The sequence below is a fragment of the Oryza sativa genome, chromosome 6 (assembly GCF_034140825.1).
Source record: "Oryza sativa Japonica Group chromosome 6, ASM3414082v1".
In the NCBI taxonomy this organism is placed as follows: domain Eukaryota; kingdom Viridiplantae; phylum Streptophyta; class Magnoliopsida; order Poales; family Poaceae; genus Oryza; species Oryza sativa.
The window spans coordinates 22,977,217-22,987,345 of record NC_089040.1 but is presented as its reverse complement, the minus strand read 5'-3'; the positions used below and the strand labels follow the sequence as shown (position 1 = coordinate 22,987,345).

Genomic DNA, 10,129 nt, shown 5'->3' with positions numbered 1-10,129 from the left:
ACACGAGGTTAAACTTACTATTGATAATGTAGCTACTGTTGAACAAGTAAAATATAAAAAAAATATTTCAATTGAGTACAAATGAGTATACGAAGAATTAGGACATACGTGTGCACTGCAACAAAACGAGACATTTTATATACCAACAATTATACCTTTAAAACAAGGATTGAATTATACCTTTAAAACAAGGGATTTTCAATGGACGGACTTATACAGATTCAAATCCTTTAGAATTATTTCCTAGGTAGACAGTTGGTTTGTAGAATTTGGTTAGAGAAATTCACATAGATCCTTCCTTCCTTTCACTATTTTGAGGATTTTAAGCATCAGCTCAAACTTCATGGTTTAAAATCATTTGAGAAACGCAAAGACACCATCTCTCTCCTCTTAACCCTATTTTGATGATATTTTTCTCTAAAATTCCTGTGAGTTCACTCTAGGATATCCAAAACGATCAATTCAACAAATTTCCATGTTTTTAATTCCTATAGGATTACAAGTAGCATGACATTTAATTTATGTGTCTATTCATGTCGAGAAGGCTAGTTGGCGATCAGTCGCGCGCGCCTCTCCCCACGCGACTGGACACGTGTCGTGCGCGGAGAGGGGGCGGCGGACGTGCCGCGCGAGTGAGGAGGGAGAGCGGTTTTCCCTTTTTTTTTTCCATTTTTGTTCGGTTGTGTTTTCCTTTTTTTTCCGGGTTTCTCTTCTATTTTCCCCCCTTTTTTTAAGGCTTACGAATTGTATTCGTATGCATACCAAGTTGTATTCATACGTATACAAAGTTTGTATACACATATGTAAAGTTTGTATACACATATGTAAAGTTTGTATATGCGTATGCAAATTTTTATATGCTGTGTATTTTCTATTTTTTTTATTTTTTAATACGTATGTATATAAAGTTTGTATTTATCGTATATAAAGTTTATATATATCCTATATAAACTTTGTATACATTATATATAAACTTTATATACGTCATATATAAACTTTATATATATGTATATATTTTTTATACATTAAAATATATTTATATGTATATATACAAGTAGCATGACATTCGATTTATGTGTCTATTCATGTAGTATTTTGTTTATTCTTGTATCTAAAGAAGCCCTAAATAGATTAGCTTATCAATGATTTGTTGCAAAATATCACACGTACTACAGGATGAAAAATGCAATTCTGCAAATTAGCAAGTAGTGCATCGCAAATATCACATCACCGAATTCTCCCGAGCTCCGGCGACGTGGTCGCGCATTCCTCTTCTCGCCGGCAGACTCGCCGCCGTCCTCCGCCGCCCCTCTCGCGGCGCAGCGATTCGTCTCCCTCCTCCGCAACCGCGCCCGAGCTCCCCCCTCCTCCCCGCATCCGGTGGATGGCCTCTTCCGCGCCGTCCGCGGCGGCGGGGGCGACCCCGCCGGACCCCCTCCGCCGCGACCGCATCCTCTCCAGCAAGCTCTACCTCGACGTCCCGGGCTCCAAGGTCGGTCGCCACCGCCGCCAAGGCTAGCAGTTGATTCCTACCGGTCGAGTCGTCACCGCGGTTGCGTCTGTTCTCTTTCCCCTGCAGGCTCCGGTGGTGTACTCGCCGGCGTACGACATCGCCTTCCTCGGGATCGAGAAGCTGTGAGCTGCCTTCCCATGTATCCCCCTCACCATGTACTACTCCTTGCACACGAAGTCTCTCACTGCGCGCTCGCGGTGGACATGGCTGTGGCTGTGCAGGCACCCGTTCGATTCCTCCAAATGGGGCCGCATATGCAAGTTCCTCACCAAGGAAGGGCACCTGGAGAAGAACCGAGTGGTGGAGCCATTGGAAGCGACCAAGGACGATTTGCTGGTGGTAAGAACGGGAGCGATTAGGAGAAGCAAAGGGATATCTGTGTTCTGTTTGGTTCGGAGTGCAGACACCAGTGTTTCTTGGCCTGATATGTTCTGAATTAGTTGTTTGTTTTTGCTTGGACCAGGTGCACTCGGAGTCGTACTTGAACAGCCTCAAGAGCAGCCTGAAGGTTGCGTCCATTGTAGAGGTACTGGTTGTTTAGTAGAAGTCAGACTGGCTTGATTGTCTAGAATTATGTGATGTGCGGGTAGCTAATGAGATTGTTGCATCATAGCTTCCTCCTGTGGCATTCATTCCTAATTGGCTTGTGCAGCAAAAGCTACTGTACCCTTTCAGGAAACAGGTGATGCCTTGTGGTTTGGTGCTAGAAGTTGTATAGTTTGAGTATATTGAAGGCTAATTATATTTTCTTAGGTGGGTGGGTCGATTCTATCGGCCAAGCTTGCACTTGAGAGAGGATGGGCCATTAATGTTGGCGGAGGGTTTCACCATTGTTCGGCAGAGCAAGGGGGCGGGTTTTGTGCATATGCTGATATTTCTCTCTGCATTCAGTTTGCTTTTGTCCGTCTAAATATTTCAAGGTGAGAAAACCTTTATTGACAGGACCACAACAACTGCATATATGTTTGTTTAGTTTTTGGAACTGTTCGTATCTGACACAGAACTCGCTCAAACATGTCAGTAATCTGAGAAGTGTGTAGTGCTAGTGCAGTGATGCACTTGTCCAGACCATTGTCATTCTGCAAGTGCACATGTCCGAGCCCAGCTCGGCACAGATGCACTCATCTTCCTGCCAGATTAAATGCTAAGCAGAAATAACACTTGCTTCTTCTTATTATACCATGATTCTAATGCCCTTGGTATCCCGCATTTTAGAAATACCCATAGCACATTGTGATAAAAGCGTCGCTGTGCATGCTTGCCCACCAGTGCTCAAGCTCTGGTGCAGGTGTGCTCACATTTGTACTATCATCATCAATACCAAGTCCCACCTTTGTCTCACATTTTTTTCTTCAACTGTCAGTATATTGTGCAAGTCTACAAGCTCTCTGTTTTGCCGCTAAAAATGTAGGGAAAATTTTAGCCATCATACTGCTTATATTCTCCATAAGTCATGGGTTCGTATCCTGGAAATTTACACAAACTATCCCCCAACCCATTGCATAGATTGCTGGGAATTAATTTCCAGTTACATCCAGAGAGATAAGGTGCCACACCAGGCTATGCTATCTAGCTTCTATAAACTATCTGTATTATTCCTCTGTCATGTCAATCCTTTTTCTTACTAGGAAGGTTTGGGATACTTGTTGGAATTTAATATTCGATGTGCTTTTCTTACTACTTATTGCATTAGTTGGCAGTGTTGCAAGCTTTTATATTCATTCTATACTGTTAAATTTATCTTTATATGTGCCTAAATTGTTCGAATCATTTTAGAGTGATGATCATAGATCTGGATGCCCACCAAGGAAATGGCCATGAAAAGGATTTCGCTAATGATGGTATGACCTTTACTTTTTCTGCACATTATCTTTTCAATATATAGGTTATTATGATGCCAATTTTCTCTTGCAGGAAGAGTTTACACTTTGGATATGTACAATGCTGGAATATATCCCTATGTAAGAATAACATCTGGAGTATATGGGTTTGTGGTTATACAAGTTCTGGGTTTATTGTGTAGGCTGTAGGGGACACACTTTTGCATTTTATCAGGTTTAGACAACCAGTGTTGAACATATATCAAAACTGAAACTCAAACTGTCTATTTCTGCAATTTATACAAAACTCTCTATTCAAATGTTGTGGTGTTGTTTTTTTGAGACGAAAATGTTGTGGTGTTCAATCTAAAAATGCTATGATTTTCATGTAAATTTTGACCAACTTAAAGTCCAGTCCTTGTCATTATCATTCCCTTTTATCTAATACCAGCTATTTTCTGACTTCCTATGTAAATTGACAACTCCATTTTAGGATCATGTTGCTAAGCGGTATATTGATCAAAAAGTCGAGCTAGTTGTAAGTTGCCTCATGGACCCTGCTTATTACTTAAACTTTTCATTTAATTCAAATTTGAGTTAGATTTCTCATTACGTAATTGTGATTGTGCATTCTAGAGTGGGACAAAGACAGAAGACTACTTGGATCAACTTGACAAGGCTCTTAAGGTATCTTACACTTTTAATGGCGTGATGTTGAAAACTGGCAGTTACATGATGTTTTCCCTGTACCAAGTGCAGTTTTAAGGAGATTTATTAGGTCAAGTATAACATTTTGAGGTGACAATTTTTGATTGATATATGTCCAGAATTTTAAGTAAAGTGAACAAAAAAGTGTTTTTTTACTAGTTAAGCTTCTGATGTTGAGTTAAATTGCATCCATGGCGCTGAGTAAGTTTAGCCTCTGTGCTCAAGGAAGATTGAAATGTGAAAATAAAATAGTACTTCATGGCCAATGCTTTATTGCCAGTACTGTTTCTTTATGTATTGGCAGCTTAATGCACTTGGAAGTTAGAAGCATACTTTCTGTTCTTCCATATCTTTGCAGAATGGCTGCGCTTTGAATCATCATTCTTTGTGTATTTATTTTTCAGTTTTTACCTAACTTGTTACTTACCGGTTCCTCTTGGAGCATGTTATTTGCAGGTTGCAGAAAGTAGATTTCAGCCTCAGTTGATTGTTTACAATGCTGGGACAGATATCCTGGATGGCGATCCATTGGGAAGATTGAAGGTAACTTTTGGAACAATACATATTTCACAAAAAAAATGTTTGTTAAAGCAATCTAATATGTTCCCTACCAAATCTGGATTCTGTTCCAGTAATTCCTGGGTTTCATATCTATCTTGTGAACAAGATAAATAAGGAAAATGATCTGATGCAGAAGTATTACCTACCATGTACCAGATCGTTGTCTAATCCACTGAACTTAACATGATTTCTTTCACCTTCCAGATAAGCCCTCAGGGCGTGGTGATCAGAGATGAGAAGGTGTTCAGGTTTGCAAAGGATCAAAGCATCCCACTACTCATGTTAACATCAGGTAAGTACCAACACATTTATGGATTCTTAAGCCAATCACAGGCAACCTCTATTGCCATGGTATTCATGTGCACACTTTCCATCTGCCCGTTCTCAGGAGGATACATGAAGTCGAGCGCCCGAGTGATCGCCGACTCGATAATCAATCTCTCGAATAAAAACTTGATAGAGCTTGGTAGCCAGCTTGGCTGAACGAGTGCTTAGCCTGAATCGACAGATCGCAGATCTACTGGATGTATATATCCTGTCTATAAGAGGCTTACACTAATGTGATAATGGTATTAATATAAGCCACAAAAATCGTTATCAACTCACAGAGTCGCAGTTCACCTTGTACATAACCCCTGACTTGATGTCCCATTCTCAGCTATACAGCCTATACTGTTGGCTTAAATGGTTTTCCAGCTGGATGCTGGCTGAAATTCCAACTTGACTGGACATTGCTTGGGATGCCTGGTTTATTTCAGAATTTGACAAACCTAGCTACATGTCAGCATGTCCATTCAAGAATCAAGCGGTAGCAACTTAGCTTCCCCCTCAAGATCATCAGACTGGTCATAGTTTTTTGAATGCATAAAAGGAGTTCTCTGAAACTTGAAGAAAGCCTAGTTTGATGCAGTTGATAATTCAAATATTCAATTAACTAACCTGGTATGACGAAAAAAAGACAAAACAAAGGGGAAAAAAAACATCTGTAACCAACAGTTAATGAATAAGCTAGCTGAGTTACACTATTTCACATACTGAATATAACTATAGGTAAATTCCTAACAAATCCCCTGAATTCTGAACTCACACTACGAAAGCAAGGTCCTAAGAAATAAATTAATCACCTAAAAGAAGCAACAAGAGTTACAAGACAGTGAAATGACTGAAGTGAAAACCGAAACCACCATTGCCACCAAACATAGCCATATCCTCCTGCCTTCTTCAGTTAGCCTCACCTCCTCCCTGATCCGGTCAAAACTGGTGTGCTCTGCCTCTGCCTACGGCGATGTCGGTGGCGGTGGCGCCACCGGCGGCGGCGGCGCTGTCACCGCGCCGTCCACGGCCTTCGCCACGGCTTCCTTCAGCGATGTCTCGTCGCAGACGTCGCCGGCCTACAGCAATGTTTTGACAAGTACACTCTTGTTAAGCTTCATTAGCAAGTATTTCTGACCATGTGATGCATCTACCTTGTACTTTTCAGTATGGACAATTAGCTGAGATTTCCCCACGGTGACTGAATTTGTTTTGTATTTGTAATTCTACATGTCATTTTGTCAATGCCAAACAACAGACAAGTGATACAGATGTTAACTTGAATTGATCACATCAATCATGTTTGACAAGTATTTTACTTGAGGCGACCGTGATTCATAGCTTTTGAATGGTGGATAAAGATTTCCATGGTGGTGAAGAACATACATGGAAAAAGCTACCTTAATTACTTCTAATTTAACTTTCAACTCATAAACGTCATAAACTATTTGCCATGGAGCTGGAGTTGGAATGAGGGTAATTCAAGTATATTATATACAACTATATATATATGAGAGAGTTTAATTGGTCAGGTGAATCGTGTCTTCAAGGGCTAATTCAAATAGCTGGGTTAACTAAATACTATTTTGACCTATGTGGTCAACAGTTTTGGTTGATGTAAAAATAGTCCAGATTCTTTATAGATATCCTTTTTCTTTCTCTGACATTTCAAAGATTTTGTCTGATTTTGTCAAGTTATGATAAAAAAAAAATTATTCTCCCCCTTCCTATTGAGAGCGATATAAACCGCAGGCCTCACGCAAGTGAAGCATCAATGCAAGTACACAGGAAGTTGACCGTACCATTCAACAACATTTGAATCCATGCATAGCTGTCACCACCAGAAAACCCTAATAGATAAAATCATATAACCACAACTCCACGTTATTATTTTTCCTAAAGTATATACTCAATCTATTCCAAAATATCTACATTTTTAGCCTATACCATTTGTTCCGAATAAGTTTACATTCCTGTTTTTCTCGTTATCTACCAAAGACTGATGAGTTTTATTCTTTCAATATATCTTACCTACCTTTACTTATCCACTCATCAATACTACTTTTCCATTGATAATGGATACTTTGTTTTTTTCCTTCATATCAATTTGCTTTTCTACAAGTAAAGATAAAGCTATTTTTGGGATGACAATAGTACTCTAAGTTTGAAGTACAGTACTCCCTCCATTTCATATTACAACTTCTTTGACTTTTTTTTTACATCTTTAGGTTTAACTAAATTTATAGAAAAAATAGCAACATTTACAACACTAAATTAGTTTCATTTAATTTAATATTAAATATATTTTGATAATATGTTTGCTTTGTATTGAAAATATTAATATATTTGTTTTAGAAACTTGGTCAAATTTAAAGAAGATTGATTAAGAAAAAAGACAAATAATTTATAGTATGAAACGGAAGGAGTATATCGTAGAAAAGTCAAGAAATGTAAATAGTAAGGATCATACCATGACACGGAACGTAAGGCTGGCTTGTGCAAACGAGCTGCTCCTTCGCCCCGCGTCGACGGACACCACGGCGAAGCGACCCATCTCTCTCAGCCGCGCGAGCACGGCGACGACGAGCTCCGACACGTCGCACTCAGCGCGCACCGTCACCCTGATGCTCACCTCCCGAGGCTGATCGGTCGACGCCGACGAGCCGGCGATGACAACGTCGACCTGCACTCTCTCCGACGACGACTCACCGCCACCGCCGCCGCTTGCAGCCGGCCACTGGGCCTCGCCGGAACGCGCGGCGAGCTGCGCCTCCAGCTGCCGGTTCTTCTCCCCCAGCTCGGACACCTGCGATATCAGCTTGTCCATGTACTCCGTCGTGCTGGCGAGAATAGCCGCCTTGTCTTTCTACGATGATGATGATGAATGAATGAATTTGATGATCACAATGTGATGCAACGATGTTTGGATCGAGAGATGAGTTCTTGATTGGTTTTTGTTTTCTTGTACCTTTGAATCGGGAGGGAGAGGGAGCAATGCCCTGAGCGTCTGGAAGCTGTCGTTGATCCGTTCTCGCCGGCGGCGCTCCGAGATCATGTGGTGAAGCTGGCTGCTGCTGGGCGGTGGCGGCGGTGGCGGCGGCGGCGGCGCGGCGTGAGTGTCTCTTTGGCGCGCCGCGGCGAGCTCTCGGCTGCGCGTTTGCATGTGCACGCTGGCGAGGAGCGAGATGCCCGTCTTGATCATCCTCTGCCCCGGCGCGCCCGGCCGCGGCCGCGCCCTCGGCGAGAGCGCGGCGTTGTACGCCTTGAACGCCGTCGCCCTGCGCGGCGACGAGCTGGAGCGCGCGCGGCGCCGGGGCGGACGCCACAGCGGAGGCGGAGGCGCGGGGGTGGAGATGACCGCGAGCATCGCCTGCGCCATCGCGGCGTCGTCGTCGGAGCCCGGGAACTCGCCGTAGACAGGCGCGAGCAGGCCGCCGTGCACCGGGGACGGATCCGCGGCGGCGGACGCACCGACCGACGTCGCCATCGAGCGAACGAGCGAGGAGTATTCCGGGCTCCCGACGGACAGCGACAGCAGCGAGGACGACGAGGGCGACGGCGGCGGCGGCGGCATCTGGAGGAGCTCCTCCAGTATCGACTGCTGCATCTCACCCACCACCGCCGCCGTCGCCGTCGCCGAGGCGGCCGACAGCCCGACCTCGATCTCCCCGCTGTCGCATCCCATGAACACCGCCATCTGCCATGGCGTACGACACGATCAGTCGATCATATTCATCTATCGCCATTGATGATGCAATGCAAACGCATCACGAGACATTAATCGAACAGCTTGTCCGCGCTCCCTTTACCTTGGTGCCGGTTTCGTGGTAGAACTGCTGCTGCACCTGCAGCGACGCCGACGCCGCCAGGTCGTGCTCCGTCAGCTCCATGCACGCGGCGCCCTCCTTGTACGCCCAACCCGGCACGCACCTGCACGCCCGCCGCCATGTCCTCTCAAAATCTAGCTGCAACGCATGGAAGACGAACTCTCCTAGCCTAGCTAGCTTACCCGCTCACGGCGGCGCAGAGCGCCCCCCTGTACGCCTCGAACAGCTCCAGCGCGCGGTCACCACCGCCTCCGCCGGCGCCGACGCCGCCACCGCCGCCGATCCACGCGTCCAAGCAGAACAGATGGCTGCGCACGAACGGGCACATTGGGGAACAGATGAAGAAACCGAGACGGGAGAGAAAGGTGAGGATATATATACGCACTTGGGCTGGACGCCGCCGGCGATGGCCGCCGCCGGCGCCCAGAGGCAGAGGTAGAGGCACCCGGGAAGGCGCGCCGCGGCGCGGCCCATGGCGCGCGCCCGGGCGTCCGGCGGGAGCGCGAAGATGGCGTCCATGACGCCGAGGACGACGACGACGACGACGATGAGCCGGACCACGCACCACTCATGTCACGACACGCCACGGCGCGCCGCGCCGCCATGGGGGGTGCCTATGTATGGCCACCGTGGGAGGAGGCGGGAGCTGACGGTGGCGGGAGAGAGGAGGAATGGAGGGAAATGGAAATGGTTGGTGGGAAGGTGGGAAGGTTTGAAAAGTTGGAAACGAAACGAAACTGCACAGAAAAAAGGGGGTCGTATGTCCGGATCAATTCAAAGGCTGGGCTCCGAGTCTTTCAGTTTTCAATTGGACGGATCATCGATGCACAGCACGGAGAACATGGGTGCATGTCAAAATTATAGGTTCTCACTAGCAACAAATTACCTTGCAATACCTTATGAAAAGTTTTGTAGGTGCCAAGTCCCAGTTCAAATCTTCATAAGAACAAATTTCACTCTTAATTGTTAGAGGGACTAAGCTCCCAATTTAAAAAGGCAGTTTACAACGCCTCAAACAACCGGGTATATAAAACGTCTTAAATTTTTCATCCAACCACATATATGCAACATTTTTAAATACCCTCCTTAAAAAAAATGAAAAGTTTTGTAACATAAGTGCTATTGTTTAGAGCGAGTACAAGCTTACTTATTCCCTCCGTTCTAGAATAAGTTGCACAGATAATTCCTTTATTTCTGCGGATTAGCTTAATTTTCCTACTAATATTAATATATCCCATGTGGGTCCATCGTGCTTACAGAAAAAGCACATGCCGATTTGCCTATGTACTTCCTCCGTTTCACAATGTAAGTTATTCTAGCATTTCTCACATTCATATATGTCTAGATTCATTAGTACTAATATGAATGTGGGAAATGCTAGAATGACT

General features: G+C 44.6%; 2 protein-coding genes across 2 annotated transcripts; one reads left to right on the top strand and one right to left on the bottom strand.

Moving 5' to 3' along the window:
• The first annotated feature begins 1,207 nt into the window (after nt 1-1,207).
• On the top strand, nt 1,208-5,287 carry LOC4341352 (histone deacetylase 2). The gene is made up of 13 exons (XM_015785449.3): nt 1,208-1,492; nt 1,580-1,635; nt 1,735-1,852; nt 1,977-2,039; nt 2,127-2,195; nt 2,267-2,433; nt 3,290-3,354; nt 3,428-3,474; nt 3,827-3,871; nt 3,970-4,020; nt 4,498-4,584; nt 4,807-4,894; nt 4,991-5,287. Exons 1-13 carry the CDS (start codon nt 1,385-1,387, stop codon nt 5,083-5,085), a joined length of 1,059 nt encoding a protein of 352 aa, XP_015640935.1. The 5' UTR covers nt 1,208-1,384; the 3' UTR covers nt 5,086-5,287.
• A 281-nt stretch (nt 5,288-5,568) lies between these two features.
• Nucleotides 5,569-9,462, bottom strand: LOC9271074 (putative transcription factor bHLH041). Its single transcript, XM_066311933.1, has 6 exons — nt 9,127-9,462; nt 8,924-9,049; nt 8,724-8,844; nt 7,883-8,611; nt 7,385-7,780; nt 5,569-5,993 (listed from the first exon to the last, which is right to left on the bottom strand). Exons 1-6 carry the CDS (start codon nt 9,258-9,260, stop codon nt 5,880-5,882), a joined length of 1,620 nt encoding a protein of 539 aa, XP_066168030.1. The 5' UTR covers nt 9,261-9,462; the 3' UTR covers nt 5,569-5,879.
• Nucleotides 9,463-10,129: the final 667 nt, after the last annotated feature.